Here is a 24,242-nt window from a genome sequence, read left to right on the forward strand (position 1 = left end):
AATAAAACACTTCTCGAACTGACAATATTTAAAACCAATGGTTTATATGGCTGGCACATTTTTCAACACCACTAAATTTCATTCCTGCTGGTGGTGGCTTTTTTCCCTCTGTCTTAATAAAATTAAGTTAGTCAGTTTATTTTCTACTTTAAATTATATTTTCCATTCCATTGCTTCTGCTCCTGTACTAATAAAATGCTATTGTCCTAAGTTTCTACTGATGGTAAAAATGTTTGAAGAGTGGAAGACTAGAACATTTTGCCTGGAATTTTCTAAAAAAATTCTAAAATACTTTTCTTTTAAAAATCAGTAATTCCCTTTTAATAATTCAAACTCCAGTAGTGATTAAAATCTTATTACTACTGATATATGAAATTTGGGGAATTCATTTCCTCTCTCATTCTGAATGTTTTCTCAGTGAACTCTGGCCTTTTAAGATAATGTCCTGTTTCACAGCAGAAAAACTGTATTCATTAATAGTTATTTTTTCTACATTTTGCTCACCATGCCTCTGTATAAACCTTTTTTCTTTTTTTGCTTTTTAAATATTCTCCCTACTTTATTCTTTTACTGTTTTATTATATTATGCTTAAGTTTTTTTTATTTATTTATTTATTTATTTATTTATTTATTTATTTGAAACAGAGCATGAGCAGAGAAGAAGGAAAGAAGAGAGAGAGAACCCCAAGCAGGCTCCACACTCAGCACAGAGACAACTCAGGGCTCTATTCCAGGACCCTGGGATCATGACCTGAACCAAAATCAAGAGTCGGATGCTCAACCAACTGAGCCACCCAGGCGCCCCTAATTTCTTTTTTGTTCTTAACTTTCTTCGACCCTAATGCCATAGCCCCACATTTTTAAATGTCGTATACTTAAGTGATTCTGTTTGGACATTTTTCTTCATTGTTCTTACATCACTTTTAGTAAAACCTAAAAAGTATATTTTGTCTTATTAAATGAACATGACTTTTACTATAAAAAATCACAAAATACAAATAAACAAAGATTTAAAGAAAAATAAAAAACCAAGCTACCACTTTGGGCAGCATTTTCACACTTTGATGTAGAGATTGACCATTGTGGGTAGGCCTGGCAAGGGGGAAAGAGATCCACCAGGGAAATCCACAACAGGGATTGGTCCTAAGGTGCCTGGTGAAGGGAGACACAGCTCTCCCCAGGGCATGGACAGAAAGGTTTGGGTGCCCCAAGCTGGCACTCCTTGAGTCGCCACAACTGCTGAAGCCCAGACTTGCCCTTGGGAACCTCAGGAAGACACCAGGGAGTCACATCTACACCCAAATGTCCTCCACCTTGTAGAGGCTCTGCTCACCACATCTGATGTGTAGAATGTGCTGGAATGCAGGAACCTCCATGTAGATGCTGTGAGTGTCACCAGTGCACAGACCATGTCACCTTTAGGGGGTGCTTTAGCTGCAGAGAGCTGCCAGCACCCTTTCCCAGCAGTGATCCACTTCAGGGATGTGAGGTCCCCCGCTCTTGCCCCAGGAAGGGACTGCCTTGGGACGGGGGTAACTCATTCTGAACTATCTCCCAGGCATCAGAGCCCTGCTGGCCCCCCAGCCACTCCTGCAGATCCCACAGCCTTCCTCACACTGGTTTCCACAGAAGTCCACTTGCTGAGGATCCCCACCCTGCCACATTGTCCCACTGGGCTCTAGAAACAACACCAAATTCTCCTTCCTCTGCCGACCACAGGCCTGCTGCTCCAAGCCCCTCCAATGTTTAAAAAAAAAAAAATCTTTGTATATTCAGTGAAGAGAGAAAAAAAATAGTAACAGGTTTTATTTGGCCTTTCTTTGATTACTACGAAAGTGTGGCTTTGTTTCACTGCTTCCTGGGCATTTGCTCTTAAGCTTCGTTACTGATATATAAATGATTTTTTTCCAGTTGTCCATTTCCTACAACAGTGATCATCTTTCCTCTACTGATAGGTATCTTCCCAAATGTATCCTTGGTCTTCGAACTAGATTTATAATACTTTTTTTTTTTTTTCAAATAAGCTTCACGCCCAACAAGGAGCCCAGTATGGGGCTTGAACTCATGACCCTGAGATCAGGACCTGAGCTGAGACCAAGAGTCAGACGCTTAAATTACTGAGCCACCCAAGTGGCCCTATTATATTTTTAAATATGCTGACATTTTCACTTGTATGTAGTCAGATCTCTCCAACTTCTTCTTTGTGATTTGCGTTTTTAATACCACATACCCAAAGTCCTTCCTTACCCTACTGTTATAGAAATATTTGCTGAAGGAAAAGATTATTTAGAAACTGCCTCAAAGAGTATGAAATTGTCTATATAAATTGGGAAAGTTCTGTTGTGGTGTTCTTGTTGTGTTGGTATTTTAAAAATTTATTATTTTGTCAAGGAAGAAAATAAAAGCTAACCACTATGACATCCAGGAAATTCTGTGCCCTCTGTCTTGCAGACTCTGGAGTCAAAGTCATTTCCACAGGACAGGTGAATGTCTCAGTCAGGTTTCTCCAGGACCCTCTCAGCCGTCACTGCCTTTTAACATGGGATCAGAACCAGCTACATAATTTTAGGGTCCAATGCAAAAAGAAAATGTGGAGTTCCTTTCTCAAAAATTATAAAAATTTCAAGAGGGCAACAACAGAGCATTAAGCCAAGCTCCTTCTAAGCACAGGATCCTCTGTGACTGTACAAGTCTAAAGTCCATGAAGCTACCTGCCCAGAACATAGACCAATCCTTCCAGGTCAATTCCTTTAAACAGGTAGACCAGTTAAGCCAGTCAAAAAATGTTTCATGAGGTTTTTGCTTGGTGAGTTTCTAAAAAGGATGTGACTGAATTCTTTTTGACCGAATTAGTTGAATGCAATGGTACCATGGGGGGAAAGTGAAGTGATTATCAGGTTGCAAGTTCTACAAGCAATTTGGGGGTAATATCTGAAGTGAAAACCTGAAATGTGGGATCTTTGAAGATCCCAAAGACAATTCCAAAATTCACCAATAACTGCCAATAATGATCATCCTCCAGGCCCTGGGCTGAGGGCATTAACAGGAAGGTTTGTTGACCACCCCACTCAGCAGGCACTGTACAGACCCATTTCACAGATGAGGAACTTGAGGCTTGAGGAGAAACAGAATAAATTCCCCATTTAACTTGGCCCATCAGCAGTGAACAGGGGTTAAAATTCATATCTGAATCCAGAACCTCCCTCTTGGCTTCCATGTTGTTCTGGAACCATGATCACAGGGCCTACCTTCCACAAACACAAGTGAAACTCTGGATTTGGGAGGACCATGGAGATTTCCAACTGGTGGTATCGGATTTCACACACCCTAAAATGGGCCTCTTGCTTGTGAAAGACCAGGAGGTCCTGAACAGTCCTAGACTTGCATGTCAAGGTTTCGGGGCTGAGGAAGGTGAAGCTGGTGTGTTTTCTGCTAAAGACAAGGATTTTTTTTCCCTCCTTCTCTGTATAAAGAGCAGGTTGTTTTCCTAGTTCTTAGCTGAATGCCAAGCCGCAATAAAAAATAAAAAAAGGAAATTTAAATTCTTGCATAGAACATTAAGGATCCAGCAGATGAACCTCAAAAACACAAGTGTTCAGGCTCCGTGTGCACTACCAGCATTCCAGGTAACCTACTTAAGCCTTGCCTTCACCCAACAGTGTTTCAAAGCTGGCATTTACAGGTTTTTGCATGTGAATTGCCCTCTGCTTTTTGACCCTGCTGGAAACAAAGTTAAAATGACATGTTCATAGCACTGTGTGTTTCTGCTGTTCCTCCACAGCAGCCTCCAGATCCAGAGCAAAGTCCAAGAATTGAACTGTCTACAAGATTGAAGCCAAAATCATGGGGACATTTAGGACTTTCTCAGTTTCCCAGTTAACTATTTACACATAGATATCAAAATAAAACATCATACCTTTTCCTACTTCCCACGTCCCCTCCAAGATTCAGACAACTGGACAGAAGTTTAAAAAAAATTTATTCACTTTTCTCATCCATGTTGGATTTGATAACAATCCAAAAGTGTCTCCTGATTCCATATCTAACGTTTGTTTGAAACTATTATCAATGTCTTAATGAGGAACTGGAAGTAGGAATGCTGAAATGACTTCCAAGCCATTAAAGAAAACATTGTAAATATTGTAAAAACATATTTTGCTGTGATTTTTTAAAAATTGATAACCCTGAGAAACTTGACGATATATTTCTCCCATCTGAGTATTCATGGCCCTTTGCAATGTGACTTTGATGTTCTCCCATAAGGAAGTGGAAACTATTTTATTATCTCTGGAGTCTGGGTTGGCCTTGTGACTTGCTTTGACCAACAGAAGTCTGTGGAAATGACATTATCCAACTTTTAAGACTATACCTGAAGAGATCCTGCAGCTTCTATTCTGGCCTTCTTGGACTGCTGCCCTGGGACTTCCAGGTAAAGAAGATGGTCTAGCTGACTGGATGAGAAGAGGCTATTTGAAGCAGACCCAAGGAGGGCCAACAGTCAGCACCAACTGCCAGCCATATGAGTGAGGCCACCTTGGACTATTCAGCCTAGCCAACTTTCAGCCAAATAAAGCTTCATAAGTAAGTCCAGGGGGAATCCAGCTGAGGAACCATCCAGCCAACCCACAGAAACAGGAGAAATAATAGAGCATTGTTATTTTAAGCCATTATGTTTTGGAGCCATTGTTTTAAGCCATTTGGTTTGTTACACAGCAATGGCTACTTGATACATCTGCGGTAATATTGCAAATGTCATGTAAAGATGATAGTTCTGCATTGCCTTGGAACCAATCCCAAAGTTAGGGACTTTCCAAATGTAACATCATATCAGTATCAGAAACAGGTAAGACCTGAAGGGCAGAGACCCTCCACTTGGAGTGAGGGAGAGGAGTAGATGAAACCACTGAGGTGCTTATCAGAATCTCTTGGTTTTGCAGGGATTAAGTATAGACTCTGAGGCCAAAGTGTATGGAGTCAAGTACTAGACCTGCCAATATTAATTGAATAACCTCAGACAAGTCATGTTACCTCTCTGTTCCTTAATTTCTTCATCTACCAATGGGGATAGAAATAGTATCTCCCCCAAAGTCTGTGAGGAATGAATTAGAAAATATCCATAAACTATTTTGAAACATACATGGCACCTAGTAAAAGCATAATATTAGCCTTTATTATTTGGGGTGGACAGAGCCTATGCTCTGCTTATCTTATAAAGATAAGAGCAAATTTAATAATTTAAGATAATAGCCAATGTTCATGCACCCTGCTCTCCTGCACCCTGGCTCTAAAAACTGTAGACTCTACACTAGGTATCACTGATATGGTGTCATATAGATAGATATAGACAGATATGGATATAGATATATAGTTTTATTTATGTATTATTTTTGAGAGATACAGAGACAGTGTGAGTGGGAGAAGGGCAGAGAGAGAGGGAGAAAGAATCCCAAGCTGGCCACTGCCAACACAGAGACTGACGCAGGGCTCAAACTCACGAACTGTGAGATCATGATCTGAGCCGAAACCAAGAGCCAGACACTTAACCAATTGAGCCACCCAGGCACCCCCATGTGGTATCTTTCTATCTCTGCTAGAAAAGGTTGGGACATTGGGTGCCTGTGTGGCTTAGTAAGTTGAACATCTGACTCTTGATTTCAACCCAGGTCATGATTCCAGGGTCATGGGATTGAGCCCCACGTCAGCTCCATGCTGAGCTGAGCTGAGCTCAACATGGAACTTGCTTAAGATTCTTTCTCTGTCTTCCTTTGCCCCTCTCCCCAACTTGTGTGTTCTCTCCCTCTCGAAAGAAAGAGAAAGAAAGAAAGAAAGAAAGAAAGAAAGAAAGAAAGAAGAAAGGGAAAAAGAAAAAAGCTTCTGGCAAACAAGAGATTCCACTTTTCCATCTATAGGGTGGGGGAGGAGGAGGGGGAAGGAAGGGAAGAGTGAGATAGAGAATGTCTCTTTCACGATTAGAAATTTTTCTCCTATATTACTTTCTTTAAAGCCATAATACTTATTTTGAAACAATGTTTTACACATAGGAGGGTATGAAAATTTTATTTTTATCCAAAGAATCCTGAGTTTAAAGGCTCTACATTAATCAAAACAGATGAAAGTCAACTAGACCATTTATTATTTTCATGTGTATCAAACTCTCAAAAGAATCTCTTACTGAACCAATGGTTACCACTCTTGCAGCAATTGATAACATCACAGCTGAAAGTGAAGCTTGCAAGAAAATAATTTCTATGCTAATTTGTTTTCATTTAACTAAATGGAATGAAATGCTTGCAGCCAAAATTTCTTAATAATAATCCTCTGAGGCTATGTTATCATGGCAATTAAAAATAACAACGTTGGCTACATTCTTGACTGGACTGTAGATCTTTTACTGATTCTGAGCACAACTTAGATACAAATGTTATTTTACATTCTTGACAGAATCCATTCCATGTGACCACAGGGGCTGAACATTGCTTCCCTTGTACTTTTTTTCCTCTCTCACGCGTCTTCCGCTTCAATGTAAATATTATGAAGCCTCAACTATTTGACTTGACTATGGTGTTATCCAAATTTAAATGACAGGGATAGTGTGCTGAGCACAGCAACTTAGAAGTTTGTTCAGGAAAAAAGAAGTCTGGCCATAAACTGTAGAATGTGCTTAAAAACAGAAATTCAAATTGCAAGTGCCACTCTGGAGCTTCCTTCAAAAAAGACTCTTGGGGGTAATATTAATCACTATTCCATGGTTCAAATGACATCATAGGATGAAGGAGTGTGCCCCTTTATGAATATATTAGGCACCTCTGATTATTTTTAAAGTCTAAATGTGAACTAAAAACACATTGTAGCCAGCATATTTCCTTTTAATTTTTAAATTCATGCATATCCTAAGAGAAATGAAATCCATATGCTTATAAAAATTCATTTACACTTTGCACTTCACAATGTGTGACAGTCTTTTTATAAATGTTTTAATGTCTTTGTTTACTTTTGAAAACATCCGTTCTGTGAGAATAAATTCCAAATAATTTAGAATCAGAATGCAACTGCCATATTCAATCAGTATGCACCATTCACACACAACTGATAAGGCTACAAACATTTGGAAAAAACCCGGACACCCTCTGGAGCAAAGAAACATTGTTAAATAAAAGACCTAGATGGATGCATATGAATGTTACCAAAATAGTAAATTCTAGAGCTATCCCTTAAATGTTACTTTGTCACACACATTTGAGCATGTGTGGATTTCCTGTAATTAAACTTCAGCAACATATGAAGATCCCACCTACACTTCAATCTCCAAAAGGTACACCTGAGGGGGACAGGTCATTTCCTCTCCAGATGCGCCTAAAACCCATTTATGGATCTTCCAAGGGGAAGACTTTAAATGTGACTCTTCCTGAAGATATTGAGTTGAAGGCTTCTGTGCTAACTTTTTGTGCCCCCAGTGGCAGCCAACCAGAGGGAGGAGGCAGGAATGGGGGTGGCTTCATCCTAACAAAACTCATGTTCTCAGTGAAGAACAGGAAGACAAAAGTCAAAGACCAACATGGCTGCCAATAATCAGTATGCTGTAGTCGGCAGGAAATGCAACAGGCTTTCCAGCCCCCTTGAGGTGAACAGAGTAGGATAAGGCCTCTGTATACCAGTTTCTGGTCTGCTGACTTGACAGGAAGCATGGTCACATGACATTGATCTAAGTGCACTTGGCACATAAAATCTACTTCAATGCAGTAATGATGGCCAACGGGCCAGTCATTAATCCTCACTGGTCTAGCCATAAAATCATCAAGTACTCTTAAGGTTTTGGTGAATGTCCCAGGGCTTACAAACTTTGATTAGTAGCTTACAGTGGCACTCCCTTTGATGCTGTTGAAAGTTTCAGGAAATTCCAAGCTAGCATTAGCAGTCTTGACAGCCTCTGTATCTTTCACAAATCTGGTATACAGAAAATATGTTCTGCAGGGCTGTGACATGAATGAATGCACTATAAAATATTGATGAGGAATGCACAAAGCAAAGGAAGAAATCAACAATAACAACACAAATAGTGACTAAATCTTACCCAAAATCCAGTCTCTACTTTTTACATATAATCACATTTAATCCTTGCAAGTGCCCTGAAAGGGAGATATTAGTCCCATTAAACAGACATGGAAACCGAGACTGCTAAGTTTTGTCTAAACTTGCCCAAAGGAACACAGCTGCCAAGTGGTAAAACAGAGATTTGAGCCTAGCTAGTTCTACCAACATTTAGCCACCACATACCCCATCTCTGCCCAGACTACCTCCTGCAGATGGGGTGATCCTCAGCTGGTAGTAGGAATTTAATACATGTAAAAGTCCAAGTTGAAAATGGTTTAAGAGAGGAAAACATAGTAAGAGAGGCTCCTTTTTTAAGGATTTTATCTTAAAATAAACAGAAAAGTGAGAAAGTAAAAGTCTTTTTCCTTGCTGCCTCTCTGTAATACATTGACACTTACTATAAGTATGAATTATGACTTTAAACAATTAAGAACTTCAAAAGTCATTGTTAAAAATATACATGTTGCTTAAAATTGAGGTTCAAATATAAGTTAATCAAAAACATCAAAACTGCACAAATACGGATAAAATTCATTGTATTCCTTAAAATCGTCAGTTTCAATCAGGTGGTTTTTCAAACTCATATTTACTTGTTCTGCATTAAGAGAATTGGATGTATGTATCTACCAGGGCCAAAGTCAGAAGTGAAACTTACTTTAAAAGGGTTATTTACTTCTCAGCTAACTTATTTGATAATTCCCATGTGGATAAGCCTAAAAAATTCATTTTTCATCACATGCCCAGCTGGTCCTCTTTCTTCCAGAAATCAAAGCATCTGGTTATCAATTACAATAATAACATCAACAACAAAAGTGCTCTTCTTGTAAACAGATGTTGTTCACAACCTGGACAGGTCCACCAGAGTGATGAATTTTTTTGTGTGGATTGTTAGCTTTGTTTTCCTCTTTATCTGCACAGAACAATATGTGCTCCCCCTGGTGGCCAGAATGATACTTTTCACTTCTTGATCAAGCTGATCTTTTTATACCTCTTTTGTCAAAGTGTTTTCTTTTTATTTTCTTTCTGTTTCTTTTGTTTGTTTGTTTGTTTGTTTCACAAGTTTTAGGTTCCAATTAAACTCTTTAAAAAAATCAACTTCTTTCAATTCATTCAAATATCTCACTTATTTTTTCCTCCAAGAGATTTGTTGTTAAATCCAAACCGTCTAGTTAAGGCATTTTCGTTTTGTTGTGTGTTGTTTTGGGTAAGAGAAAATCTTAGGAAGCTAAAACCGCATCCGTCAGTAACCAGGAGAACTCCCAACAGTGAAAATCGTGCTGCTGGTAAGAAACTGGAGATAATCCATTGGTCAATATATCTCACCAGAGAAAAAGGAAATAAAATGCTACAAGATGGAAATGTAATTTAAGAACTGAATGAACACTCGATCAGCTTATTTCATCCTTAAGAAGAAAAAAGACAGTGGAGGCAGCCCAGGTGGTTCAACTGTAGTGCAGCTGAAATTCCATCACCCATGAAAACTGTAATTGGGATTCCTCTTTTGGATTTGTCCAGCCCAGAAACAGATGTGTGTTCCAACCAAGATCACAGACTGCTTCTCCTGGAGAAGAGCTCTTTAGAGTGAAACAGGGGTTTCAACCAGTTTCAACTCCAAAGAAGAAACTTGCCTAAATTGAGTATAATTGTTCCAACTTTATAGAATTCCCAAGTTGGATTCTGACTATGTGTGGTTCTCATTGTAATGCCTTGAAAAAGAGACAGTGTGATTCCTCCTTGCTCTGTGAAAGAAGAAGAAGGAGAAGGAGAAGGAGAAGGAGAAGGAGAAGGAGAAGGAGAAGGAGAAGAAGAAGAAGAAGGGAGGAGGGAGAGGGGGAGGAATCCAAAAACAGATGTTTTTTTCTTTTGTTTTGTTTCCTTCTTAAGTGGAGATTCAATCATTTGGCCAGAACTATCTCAGCCATGGGACATTTCTTCAGTGAATGAGGCTATAGTTCAGACAGCGAGGTCAAGGTGAAGACCGAATACCATTTTGTGCATAATTCCTGCCCATTAAAAGAAGAAATCAAGTGTTTCTCATTACACAGCCTGTCTGGATGCACAGGCCTTTCAAATGAATTCCTCAGGCACATTTTGGCAAGATTCTAAATTCATATTACCCAGCATTAACATGGAGCAGGTAGGGTTTCTTTTGAAAAGAAACCCAGGCCAGTGTAATTCTAGCTAGGGAAGCTGATGCCAGGAAATCTACCGAGTGCTTTAACCGGAACCACCATTCAATTAAATGAATCCCATCCTCTTTAACAGGAGTCAAGAAACAAGCAAATGGGGAAACAGTTGTCCTTGAGCGAGGTTCATCCGTAAGGAGGCTAAGAGATTCCAAGTGGATTTGGGATGGGTAATAAGAAAGCCTGTGCCAGTATTGGATATTTACATTTTATTCCTATCCAATATTTCTACCCCACCCCACCTCAGTCTTTCTTTCCTGACCAAGAGAGACAGACAGCCTTCAAAGGAAAGGAAAATTGCATTTCTTAGCCACTTGCAGCTTTTTTTTTTTTTTTTAGTTTTTTTAACGTTTATTTATTTTTGAGACAGAGAGAGACAGAGCATGAATGGGGGAGGGACAGAGAGAGAGGGAGACACAGAATCGGAAGCAGGCTCCAGGCTGTGAGCCATCAGCCCAGAGCCCGACGCGGGGCTCGAACTCACGGACTGAGATCGTGACCTGAGATCAGGACGCGAGATCGTGACCTGAGCTGAAGTTGGACGCTTAACCGACCGAGCCACCCAGGGGCCCCACCACTTGCAGCTTTGAATGCCCTTCAGTGATCTATAAAACAAATCAGAATGTCTTCGGGAAAGACAAAACTCTGTCTCTTGTCCCTGGGTCTCCTTCCTATTGGTTTGCTTTCCTTCCTCCTTGCCAAAAAGCAGCCACCTTTCCCAGAGAAGTTATTACAATCCATTCTAAGCACTTCCTCCAAAACTGAATGCAACAAAATCCTGCCTTTATTCATTCAAAGCACAGAGCTGGCCCTCTTTATAAATACTCTGTTTTTAATAAACCCTGATGATATGCATCCATTCAGGAGAATAAAGTGAATACTGTGGAGCTGAAGCAGCTGGTATGCAAAGATCAGATCTCCAGACCCTATCAGTATGTATAGAGCCCAGATCTTTGTACTGTCAAATAGCACATATACAGAAGCTGAGATATTCTGCTGTCTGCATTTTTGTTTCCTGGAAAGATTCATAACAGACAGGCACCTGGGTGGCTCGGTGGGTTAAGTGTCGGACTGTGGCTCAGGTCGTGATCTCATGGTTCATGGGTTCAAGCCCCACATCGGGCTCTGCACTGTCAGAATCTCCACTGGAGATTCTTTCTCTCTCCCTCTCCCTCCCTCTCTCTCTCTCTCTCTGTCTGTCGTGCTTTCTCTCTCTCAAAAATAACTTTAAAAAAAGACTGTAACACTGTTCATCTTTAAGGACAGAGATGAGGATAAGAAGAAACTTACACTTTTCATTTCAGTGCTTCTGTACTGCTAGAGTTTTCTAACAATGTACATATGTTCTTTCAAAAAAACAAAGGGTTATTTGAATGATTATGTCTTTTTTGTTTGTTTCCTTTTTAGTGATTCTCTGTATTAAAAAGGGACGTTATTCTTTAAAAAAAAAAAAAGGCAGGTGCTAAAGGAAAGAAAAATTATTCTTGGGGAGTAATTGTTTCTTACATTCTTCTGCCTGACATGATACTACATGATTTTATCCTAAGTCTCCTGCACCTCCACAGATCCATATGCACAGAAACCAAAATTGCAATATTCCAATGGGATCTTCTGGGGGAAAAGAAAAAAGCTTAAATGCTGGGTCCCCCATCAACCATTAAAATGACTCCCCTCTGTTAACAGCAAAATCATCCGCAGGGAGATTAAGCAACACTGATGCTAGTCTTCCTCCAGGCCAGGTCGCCATGGGCGTCACTGCACTGGACGGTGCATTTCAGAGATGAGAACACAAGAAGCTGAGAGGTCACAGGCCTCCGTCACTCACACTACAGTGGAGCAGGGATTTAAGCCAAGCTCACTGGGACTTGCCAGGGCCTAAGGTGTCAAGAGAGAAGGGATGTCCCTGTATGTCCCACATCCAATGTCAAAGCCAGCGGCACTGTGACTGCATGCTGCCCATGCACCATGAAATCTCACCCCACAGCCAAGGAACTCTGAAAGGCCCACCTCCAGCCATGGGATATGGGGAGCCACTGGGGACAGATTTGGAAAGTGCCAAATGCAGGTGGCATTTATGACATAAGTGTCTTCCACCCTTCCTGTGTTGCTTTTCCCACCCTTAACTCTGATCAGCACAAACACAGAATGGAAAGTGTCAGGGAAATGGGGATGATGGCAATTCAGGACACAGGCTAGGTACATAGAATAGTGTTTCTTCGGAGATGCCTTCTTCCTGGGCCAGGTAAGCCCATCCTCCTTCTCCTGGCAGCAAGCATGGACTCATGACAACCGCAAACATACAAAATACATCTAAGGACATGAAGACACGCAGAGAGGTCCAGTGACTTGAAAACATGCTTCTTTTTCATACTTTATTCCTATTATCATTTTGAGCAGCTTCTCTGCAGGGAATGCTGGCACAGAAGGCCAAGGACCCAAGGCTCAAAGTTCAAGCCTCAATCCTGGCCCTCTGATGAGATGGTGTCACCTAGTTTTTGTCCCCAAGCCCCCAAGCTACAGTTCGCTGTATGGTCCAGAGAAAAGAAACCAAATAGCTAGTCTTCAGCATTCTTATCTATAAAATGGAACTTTTTTTTTAAAGGCAAGACCCTTTGAAAACCTGGGAACAAAAGTTTCTGCATGAAAAATAGCAGATATTCTTTTGTGATTAATACCTTCAGCGGTACGATTGCAATAAGACGCAGTGAAAACAATCTCCCCACTGGCTCCCTCTGTTAGTCCAAACAGGCAGCTCCACTTACAAGCAAAACCTTCAATTCAAAAATCTCTTCCATCCATTTGAGAAAGCCAAACACAGGAAAGAAAAACAAAACAATTAGCCAGAGACCCCTGTGTAGTTAGAAATCCCTAGATTGTTTGGTAGCCTGGGATAATTTTCTTTCACTTTCAAAATGTTAGAAATGTTCTGGAAAAGTCCTCATTGTTGCTGTCTTTTACCCATTTTATTCCTCTAAGAATTAGCTTCATTTTAGCATGATTTCTGCATAGTGCCTCTCTGCCTGGACATTCCTGGGACAAATCCTTGAGAAAGCTCCTCCTTCACCTTCTCCTCCACCTCCGGCCCAACCCAGGATGTGAGTGTTAATGAATAAACCAGTAAAATAACTCATTCTTCATAGTGTTCATGCTGGAAATTGAGGGGCTAGAGCAGGTGACTACACAGCACTGCAGACTGGACACAGACTTGCTCACCCTTACAAAGCGGCCTTCAGATGCTCTCTTTTATTCAAAGGCAGCCACGTTTTACAGGTGATGCCACACCGTCACCAATGACATTTTAAGGACTACAACAATTGCAGTTTTGTGTCCAGGGTCCCGCCACCAGTGCGCCTGAACCTGGAAGCAGCTAACAGCTCTTGCGTCCAGCTCTACGAGACATTTTCTGGGGTTTTCCGACCCTCATCCCCTTGCAAACCAGAAGCCAGATTGCACCTTTGTACCCGGAAGCAGTCTGTGGTTTAAATTAACAAATGTGCTGACCCCTGAAAACAGAAAGGGTGCTGATGCATTTATATTGTGTCAGATTCCCTCCTATTAGGTGTGGAGGGGTGGGAACGGGAACCTCCAGGGCACGCAGTTTTCTAACTAGAGAAAATGCCAATGGCCCCAGTGCCCCCTACTAGTACCCCAATCTCCTTTGGGGACACATCATCTCAGGGGAAGCAAAGAGAAGTTCAGCCAGTAGGCATAGAGAAAATACAGATTATTAGACAATACCCTGGGGGTGAGAGAGGGGACAGGACAGTTCATCCGGGTTTTGCTTGGGTTCATTAATATTAAAATATAAAATAAAGGCTATGGCCTCTCTGTCCATTTCCTAAGTTCCGGACCCTTCCCTTTGCGCTCGGGGAGCTCCAAGAGGTGGAGACTAAAAAGTCCCAGCTGCCCAGGAGGACTGTCGAGTCCAGTCTGGGGCTCACCTGCGAAGGGGTGTAGGTCAGGAATGAAAAGAAATGAAAAGAAATGGAGTCACCGTAAAAGACGCTGAGGAGACAAGGGGGAGAGGAGCACAGGAAAGAGGGCACAATGGTGCAGAAACGGATGGAGAGAGGGAAGCAGGGAAAACAGGGAAGAAAAAACTAAGAGGACAAAAGGGAGGCAGGGAAACGTGAGGAAGGAAAGAAGACTGGGTAGGAAGGAGAGGGGAAACAAAGGGAGAGAGGAAACAAAGACCGAAGGGACGGGACTGATTCGAGGGGGAGAGGGTAAGGGAAGAGGGAGGGGGAGGGGTGCCGAACAACCTCGGGAGAGGTATGAAAGGACACTTGAGGCTGGCCGGGGAGGGAGGCCACGTAGGCGCAAGGATCCGAAAGAGGGTGCCACAGTCTAAAGCCAAAGTTCAGAAAAGCCTAAAACTCCTGGGCGGCAAAGGAAATGTAGCCGCCGGGCCGGTGGGCAGGGCGAGATCTGGGGGCCAATGGGGCGGGCCCCCAGCAGGCCGGCTCCCGGCACCTCCTCGGTGTGTCCAGGGTCCTGCGCGCGTCGCCGGGACTGCAAGGCCGAGCTGCGCGCCCCGGTCCTCCCGCGGGTCCGCTGCTTGCTCCGGGCTCAGGGAAGCGCTGCCCCTAGGAGGTCGAGGCCGGGATGGGCAGTCCGTGTAAGCCACTCAGGCCGTCTGGGGCCTTGCCGCCGGGGCTGGGAGGCTTCCGATCGGCCACTGCGGGAGGAAGCACAGGGACATCGGTCACTGGTTGGCGCGGCGCAGAGCGAGACACCTGGAGGCCCGGGACCTCCGCAAATTCGGGTGACAGCGCGAGGATCCGGGGTCGACACTTTAGGGTGTTGGAAGAAGGAAGCAGGGACCTGCACTCTCCATGGGTCCCACGCGCGCGCTAGCGCGCCCACCCTTCCAGATCCCCTTAAGGGAGCCACTCCAGGGCACAGACTTTGCCGTTTTGCAAATGCTCCCTGACCGCGGCCCGGGTGCACTTGCGTTTGCCCCGCACGCTCTCAATAAAGGAGACGATGGGCTCGGGGCTGCCCGGCCTAGTCGTGCACCCCGGGGTGAGGAGAGGTTCTCAGCTCCAAGACCGCAGGGAAGGAGACACGGAGCTGAGACCCGCGCGCCCCTCCTCCAATGGCCACCAGACACCAGCCACGCGCGCAAGTCGTGGGGGGCGGGGTGGGGGGAGATCCCAGCGGGTCAGGTCCGCTGTCCCTCAAGCTACTTGGGGCGCTCGCGGTGCGCAGGGGGCAACCTAGTGGAAAGCGGGTCACCAAAGCCGCCCCTAGTGGACGGCCCGCGGCCGCTTGGATCCCTACCACACAGGAGGCGGCCGTGCTTTAAGTGGGAGGCCGTCTTCGTTCTGCCCTGCGGCCTGGGGACCCAGCTGTGATCCCCCACTGCGGAAATAGCATGCCCCGGGGCCTACGGGCCTCCGGATTAAGTGACAGTGGATTTGCCAGATCAGACGGCATTCTGCGTGTTGCTCTATTATTTCGGGTTTTGGGAAGGGGCCCAAGCGCTGCCGCTGGAAACCAGCAAAGTGACGGCACGATTGCGCAACCTCTGTTTCTCCTTTCCCAGCCCCCGGCCGCTCAGCTCTTCCTGCTGGAGGCACAAATTGTTTATACCTAAAGGCTCCCATTTTCAACTTTCTTTCCCCCACCCCCTTTGCAAGTGCTTTTTTAAAGGGGTAGCTCAAAGCTCCTCACTTTGGGATGAGGGGGAACACTTTCCCCTGCAGCTGCCCGCACCCCAGTCCCAGGTGCCGCTTGCCGTGGCTGCGCGGAGCTGGGCCCGATGACCCTGTTGGAGGGACGGGGTCTCTCTCTCTCTCTCTCCTCTCTCTCTCTCTCTCTCTCACACACACACACACACACACACACACACATCTGGTTTCGCAGAGGTTTTGAAGCTATCTGAAGACCTTTTCAGGACACAGTGATCAGTCTGCTCTCCCTCGACTGTCAGCTCTTTCCTAAACACAGTTGTGTCCGCTCAGCCAGCGAGGTCTATAGACCCTCGCTTTCCACTCTGTGCGATCGCTTCAAGGTGAGGACCTGTTTAGAAAACATCAGAGGAGGAGGAGGTTTCTCAGCCTTGGGCCGGTTGCCTTAGACATAAGCGAGAAAATGAACTGGTAAAAAGTTAGCATTCAGGAGCCCAGAGATAGATTCCACCCCAGCCTAGTGGGGTGACTCCTGCAGCTGAGTTTTTAGTTCTGTCCACACCAGGCCCTTACCACAGGACCTTTCCTCCCCTCCTTTCCCACACGCAGGGCCCAGGGCAACGTGAGTGGCTGCATAGGGAAGGCCTGGGAGGCTTGAACGGCCTTAGGTGCCCTGCATGCTCATTTAATCTTAGTGGGCAGGAATGGGGACAAGCGTTTTCAAAATACTGGGACTGCGATTGCAGGGCCACTGGGACCTTGGCTGGGGCGGACACAGGAGGGATCTGGGAAGGGGTCTCCAGGCCAGGTCAAAGGAAAGCGGGCTGGCCGCTGCTGGTTTCTCCCACAAACGCCTGTACCCTGTGCGGCTCTCTGGCAAAGTTTGCTTTCTGGATTAATCCTTCAGGTGCTAATCCCAAGCAGAGATGACTGGAACGAAGCTTCAACTTATGTTTGACAAATACAACATATTTTCTTGGAGAAAAGCAGTATCTTATAGATTCGATATTCAAAACCTTAGTCTTTCCAAAGACACTATGGGAGGGATTTTAGAACCACGAGAAAACACACTGTAAATTATAAATACTAGCTGTCCTGAGCGAACATCTGGTGGCCTCTGTCACTTGTCTGGAGGCAGGGAAGGTGTGTGTGGAGATGGTCCTGCTCTGGCTATTACAAGAAAGTGGATGGGTGTTGAGATTCCCAGAATATCATGTCCCCTCCAAATGTAGAGGAGGCAGAACTTTCTTATTCTCTCAGGCCCCAAGAATTAAACTTTCCTTTCACAGATGGAAAACATAAATCATATTTTCTCACTTACATAAGAGGGAGCCCAGCTTCACTACCCTTTACCAAGATAAAATTAATATGTTGCAATGCGTAATTTGACATTTGATTTGGTAACAGTTAATGTCCATTTGCACCTGATCTGGAGAATGCATTGAAACATATGTATGTGTAGATAAGTAGGTACAGTATTGTGTGTGTTGTGCGTGTACGCACTAGATGACCAAAAGTATTTGCTTTTTACTGAGCATTCATGATATTCAGTTGCTTTCCATACAGAAATTGTTACTGAAAAAAATTCCTACTATTCTTCAAAACTGAACAATAATTAATGATAGTAACTTGTCTTATGGGATAAGTGTCTTTGAAGATAATTTAAGTAATGATTAGAGAAATTAAAGGCAGTGATTCTTATTACTTTGTAATTTTTCAAAGACCAGTTGGGGAGGAGGGAGGGAAAGTGAAGGTCTTTGAAGTCAACTTTTCTGCCAGTGAGAAAAAGGGTGAAACTCCATGCCCCGAGTAGGCATGTAATTCTCATTATTTTTATGTTCCTGTTCAAACACTAACACTTGAAATGCCAGCTTGAGAAATCGTTTTCGATGATGAGCCTGATTTATTCAATGATTCTTTACCTAGATCTCTAAAGAACTATGGGGGTCAGGAAATTAAGGTATTAGTAACTAAGGTAGCTAATTATTGCTGTGGATTTTGAAAATGGGTGGGATATTTAATAATAGGAAGCAAATATGCTGGTAAAAAAGGGCCATGAATGCCAGTGTCATTCAAAGGCTCTGCATTTCTGAAAGAAAAGTATCTTCTAAAGAAAGTCAGCCACCAACGAATCCCCCCTCAGTCAGCTAGAATTAGTTTAGAATTCTGAACTGTATGTTTTACCTGTGAATTGTTACCTACTCATCATAATTTGTTTCTCATGTAGAGTTTGAAATTTCTCAGGACAAAGTTTGTTTGGTTAGCAAACCAAAGGCATTATTCTGGAGGTATGAGTCCCTTTTCTGAAGTCTTCCTTCTCCCTGAGATCAGCCCAGGGGAAATCATTTAAATTTGTGGGTATACTTTTCTATTTCAAATGAACCTGCCTCGTTAAATGATTTATGTAATGAAGAAAATTCTGTTTCTATTTCTAATTTAGCAGATAACCTCTAGCTGCTGAGAAAACAGGAAGATTTGAGGTCAAGAACAAGACCCTGAGTAAAGCAATCATCCTGAGACCCCCCACCCCCATTTGCCCTTACATATAAAGCTTAAAGGGATATTAATACTCAGTTTTTGTAATTTATACTCCAACATGTTTGTGCTCTAAAAGAAGTGGAAACAGCAATTTTTTTTCCTCCCCTTGACTGCTACTGTTGACATCTTAATCTTTTCTCTCTCTTTCAGATCATGCTGTTGATCTCACTGAAACTACATGGAAATACAGTTTTTTGCCTGGACATCACAAAGAAGGACTTCTGCCTTGGCAGGTGTGAGGCAGATCAGACGGTAAAGATCCCTTTGTAATCTGGAACATCCCTCTGCCCCACAGTGCCCTCCAAGTTTGTGCTCAGTCTCCTTCGCTGCTGGGAAGGGAACTCCTTCCTTTTCTAGGGTTGTAGAAGTTGCAAAATTCTGGTGATGAGAACCCAGATGCAGGAAGGTTTGAAATTAGCATATTCAGTCCATCCATTCACCAACAAGGAAAAGGAGACTCAAGAGCAGGTGAGCTTTTCCCAAGTTATAGGAAAAAATAGCACCCAGAAGGCAGTGTAAGAAGATGCCCCTCACTGTTGACCATCAATTAAATACCTCAAATCTGTTAAGTGGACTTCTCGGAGTGGATTTATGGAGGGAGAAGAGGAAGGAGAATTTCCAGCTGCATTTCCCATAGAAACAAGGATGCCAGATCACACAGAATTCAAGAGTCTAGACTTGGGGATACATGATTGAAATGTTCTCTCCATTCCCAAAGCATGTGTTTAAGGAAATGAATCAGAGAAACCAAGAAAAAGAGAAAAAGAGAGAACAGGGGAAGGAAGGAAGGAAGGAAGGAAGGAAGGAAGGAAGGAAGGAAGGGAAGGAAGAAGGAAGGAAAAAGAAAAGGAATAGGTGGTGCCTGGAAGAATCCAGCTGTCGTCCACAAAGCTCTGCAAGCCACAGAAAGGTGAACCTGAAGGTGCTTCTGGACCCTTCAACAGATGGAAAAATTGAGAGCCAGAAAGGAACAATAACTTGGTCAAGGGCACAAAACAAGGTTGGAACCTAGGAGTCCTGTTTGTCAGCCTGACCCTCTTCCTCTCTCTCCCTACAATTCAGGAAAGACAGTCCTGAGGCCTCTTTCAAACTCTACCTGCCTTTCCAGGGACAGAGCATATACACCATACACACCTGTTAAAAATCAATCTGCTTCAAGAAGCTACAAGTTTAGTAAAGATTTATGCCTGGGACCCACTCCAGCTCTCCTCTCTCTTCTCTCTCTCTGCCTCTCTTTCCGTCCCTCTCACCACGACCCAGCCCACACTCCAACACCCTTCCTAACCCTAGGGGCATTCATCCGACCCCTTCCCTGCCAGCACCCCTCACCTTCCCGGCTGGGATGCTTGAAGGTCATCGCTGCGGCCAGCTCCCCGCCGTGCACAGTGACGCCGGCCCCGGGGGGCGCCAGCGGGGGGCCCTGCGCGGGCGACCAAGGCGGCCCGGGGGCGAGGTAGCCGCCGGCCGGTGCGCTGTACACGCCGTGCTGGTTGGAGGCAGGGTAGGCGCAGGCCGGGAGGAAACCGCCTACCGCAGAGAGGCCAGAGGCCGACTGTGAAGATCGAGAGGGACAGACCATCAGCAGCAGGCAGTCCCCGCGTATTCTCCCGCAGGCGCAATTACTGAGCTGGGGGATCCTCATTTCCCCCAGCTATCCCCTCGGATCCCCACGGTAAGCCTGGCCGCTAATTTTCCCAGTAAGGACTCTGGCAAAGTGATGTCCATGTAAATTGTTATAAATAATAGTGGTTAGGGGGTCATGGTATTTACCACCCAAGATTTAAAAGGGAGTCCTCTACCATCTGTGTTCCGGGTTCCAGCTTTTTAAAATAAATGTATCTTGGCAAAAAGCAAGGCAATCCCCTGGACAGGCAGCCTCCCCAAACTAGCGCGATTGAGAAAATGAGAGAAATCTGTGGCGCAGACTCTCGCCGGTGGGGTAGCCAGACACACCAACACGTTCGCCGGCCTGGGAAAGAGTTCTCTTCCCTTTCTCTCTGCCCCCACCCTCCGACCCTCCCGCTCCCCAGTTAAAGACAACTCCTTCCCCGGCGCGCGCCGCCTGGCTACCTGAGTGTATTTAATGTCTGCGTCCAAGGCAGGTTTCTCGAGACCATTCACTCCAGGGGTGGCCGGGAAGGCCGTGCGGTTCACGCCGGCCCAGTCTTCCATCTTGGGGGAGTAGGCGGCACCTTCGCTCCCAGCCAGAGCCCCTGCGGGGACACAGGACGGATTAGAAGGGGCATCCCAATCTGTGCTGGGCACACGCGCGGCCCTCGGGCCGGGACGTTTCCACACAAGCCTACAAGCACTTGGCCGAGGGTCCTCCGGAACACCTGAGACACTCAAAATCTCAGAAAGCGATCGGAGGCAGAGGGGCGGCTGGGCACCGGGTTTCGCTTTCACTCCTAGCAGGGCATAGGGAAGAACGGCCTGCTCCGCGCTCCTCCCAGACTTCGACCCGCTTGCCGCGAAATGGGAAGTCTCTGGCGGGTACTCGGCCTGTAAGGCAGGGGCTGGGCGCACTCGGCCGAGGCGCCTTTCCGCTGTCCACAGATGGCACCCGGAATGGTCCAAGTTCACATCCACAGCAGGCTCGTGACTATTATATGGATTCTTCAGTCTGAACAGGCGTCTGGAAGGCGACGCAGAACTGCCTCCGGAGACCTACCGGATCTCCCAAAAGAGGCAACACAGCCACCACATGCTTCTCAGACGCATGTCTGCTCCTCCAGCACTTCGTGTGCATGGGGAGCCAAGAGAAGACTCCAGATCTGAGCACAAGCCTGATGAGGTCACCTCCCAGCCAAACGCCCACTGATCCCACCAAGGGAGCTTTGGCCCTAGCAGGTGGCCCAGGCTGGGTTTGAATTGGGAGAAACAAAGCTGTGCTGGGCCTCGGAGGGCACCCCAAGGCATCTGGGGCTAAGCATTCAGTTTCCTTCCAGCTGTCCCTCCCTCCTCTCCCTTGGGATGAGGTGAGTTTTGCTTTTTACCCCCCTGCTGAGTCTGCTCACCTAAGAGCACGCCATTCCCTGGTCCGCTGTTGGGAGAAGAGGACAGTGTGAAGAGACTCACAAGTTCTTCCTGAGCCCCAACCATGACTGCCCCAAACCTCCCTCCCTCCTTCCGCTCCCTCCCACTCCTGTTGAGAATGAGGAGCAACACTTTGCTGTGTTATAATTGCAGGCAACGAGCAAATCCTTGTGGCTCTCCCCTGACCCCTGTGGCTGCAGCCCTGGGGCTCTTATAAAGGAGACCCCAGCTCCAGGAGCTACAGGGCCTCTGGGCCTGCTGGAGATCTAGGCCACTTGACAAGACCAGCTAGACAACCCCCTTTGGCCTTTACTCAAAAGAGCCTTTGGGCCTGAGAAGAACAGAACTCTCTAGGGTACGGTAAGGGAACCCAAAATATCGGGATATAAGAAAGGGTCGCAGAATTGACTCTGCGGTTTGTTTAGCTTAGATCTGGTGATAGGAGTTTGCATACTTTTTGCAAGAATGAAAAAGCGCAATTTCAGGCCTCTGAATTTGTGGTCGGCGATTGCTCTTCCATTTGAGAAATACTTTCCATATTTGTCATAAAAAGTTCAAGATGTCCGAGGACTCCCACAGAAGGCGCAAGACCCTCAGTCTCCCTGGCCAGCCCTGAACCCTCCCTTGAGCCATAACCGGTCTGAGGAGGATGGCAAGTGTGACCCTTCACCTGCATGCCCGCCCGCCCACCCCACCCCCCAATCTCCCAATTCTGCCCCTTCCAGGAACGCAACAGAGGGTCGCTGAGACTGACCTGTTTGCTCCATAAATGTTCGGATGCCCAGGATATTGCTGACCGAGTGCGCCGAGGGCCACGAACGGGGAATGCTGACGTGGCTTGCTGTGCCCGGGACCCCGTGGTGGCTGCCCATCTTGGCGCCCGTGGGCGACACAGGGCTGGGGTAGGGGTATTGGTAGATGTGGTTGTAGGGCAGGGCCGGCTGCGGCGGCGGCTGCTTGCTCGCCTCGTAAGGCCCCGGCTGACCCAGGCTACCAATCTTATTGCGCAGGATTCGGCTGATGGAGCTCACAGAGGGCACGTTGTATTTGTCGCAAACGCCGTCGGCCAGCAGCCGGTCGCGGATCTCCCAGGCAAAGATGCCAGGGTCGCCCTGCTTGTAGTCCCGGATGTGCTTGACCACGTTGGGGGTAGTGACACGAGGTTTGCTGCCCCCGATGGCCCCGGGCAGGATGGACCCTGTCTCGTTGTAGCGCGCCAGGATCTTGCTCACGCAGCCGTGGGATACGCGAAGCTGCCGGCTGATGTCACAGGGTCGGATGCCCAGCTGCGCCAGCTCCACGATGCGCAAGCGGATGGCGTTGGGCAGGGGGCGGCCGTTGACGAACACACCGCCCAGCTGGTTCACCTCGCCGTACGTCTGCTCTGCGGACGCGCCGGACGACAGTAAACGGGAGGGAGAGAAAACACCAGCGGGTTAGCCAAGAAGGGTGGCCACACCAGACGAGGGGCCGCCTCTGAAAGTGACCGGCGGGCGGATCCTCAGAATCTGCGAGCAAACGGACTGTGTCCGGGCTCCGGGAATGGGCACCCGCGTAGGGACCGCAGAGGGGGACGCCGAGCGCTTCAGCCCTGTAAGCCCTTTCTCGACTTTTCACGCATCTAATTGGAACATCCCCTCCTGCGACACGCCGAACTCCCCCACCCCCAACCCCCGAGGGTTGGGGGCGTGCGAAGAACGCGACTTCTCCGGGACCCGGGACCCGGGACCTGCTCTCCCAGGGAGTGCAGGAGAGAGGGAAGGGAGGCGCCGGGACGCAACCCGCCTCGTCTGCCCGCCCGCGACCTGCCTGCCTCCTGCCCCTTACCCATAGCGCGCGGGCCAGCCAGCTGTCTGGCGCCGAGGCGGCCGGGGCTGGGCCCGGCGCAGTCCGGGAGAGCTCGGGCGCCGCCGCCGCGGGAGAGGCATAGAGGGAGGGCGCGCGCGAGTCGTGAGCCGCGGCGGACGGGCCGCGGGCTGGAAATGCGCCGTGCGCCGCCGCGGAGCGCGCAGCCGCCCTCCTCCGGGCGCTCCCAGGACACTCTCCACGCCCGCGACCCCAGGCCTAGAGTGAACTTCATCCGATTAGGAGAAATTCGTCTGATCGGGAGGCTGCAGAGTGCGGGGATCAATTTGACGTGTCCTCCACGTCAATCTCGGCAGTCACGCCGGAGACGCGCGAGTTGGCAGCTCATTGGTTCCCGTCACTGCACCCCAGCGCCCCCCTCCCGGGCCTGAAACTCTACCCCCCTCCTCCTGTCCTCCTCTCCCCTCGGCCCTCTTCCGGGACCCATCCCCCCTACACACACATACACACACACACACACACACACACACACACACATCACATACACACAAGTCCTAAGCCGGGCCTGGGACCTTCCAGGGTCTTGACTCCCCTCGAAGCCCCTTACGCCTCCAGTTTTGAGAATTGTGGGGGTAGTCATTTCAAATTGGTGACTATTTATTAGTGCTAGCATTAGTCGTAGAACTAGTTTTGGGTTTAGTTTTATTGTCACTTCCACCAACATTGCAGCTAGGATATCAGAGGATGAGTTGATCCTAGGAAGGTCGTTGGTGTATGGCTGCCTCTACCGCCTCTTTCCCCGGGGAAGGGGCCCGGAAAGAGTGGTGCCAGTGCCCAAGTTCCAGGCATGGGTGCGTCGTGGTGAGTGCTCAGCGTGGTGCTCAGTGCTTGCCTGGGAAGGAGGGGGAGGCTAGAGCCTAAGACGATTTGTGCTTGAGCAGAATCCTCCGTG

General features: G+C 46.6%; 1 protein-coding gene across 1 annotated transcript; it reads right to left on the bottom strand.

The window, feature by feature from the left end:
• Positions 1 to 14,769: 14,769 nt before the first annotated feature.
• On the bottom strand, positions 14,770 to 23,564 carry PAX1 (paired box 1). Its single transcript, XM_060646509.2, has 5 exons — positions 23,312 to 23,564; positions 22,239 to 22,868; positions 20,519 to 20,661; positions 19,778 to 20,000; positions 14,770 to 14,955 (listed from the first exon to the last, which is right to left on the bottom strand). Exons 1-5 carry the CDS (start codon positions 23,562 to 23,564, stop codon positions 14,864 to 14,866), a joined length of 1,341 nt encoding a protein of 446 aa, XP_060502492.1. The 3' UTR covers positions 14,770 to 14,863.
• Between the last annotated feature and the right edge of the window lie 678 nt (positions 23,565 to 24,242).

Source organism: Panthera onca, chromosome A3 (assembly GCF_046562875.1).
Source record: "Panthera onca isolate mPanOnc1 chromosome A3, mPanOnc1 haplotype 2, whole genome shotgun sequence".
Taxonomy (NCBI): Eukaryota; Metazoa; Chordata; class Mammalia; order Carnivora; family Felidae; genus Panthera; species Panthera onca.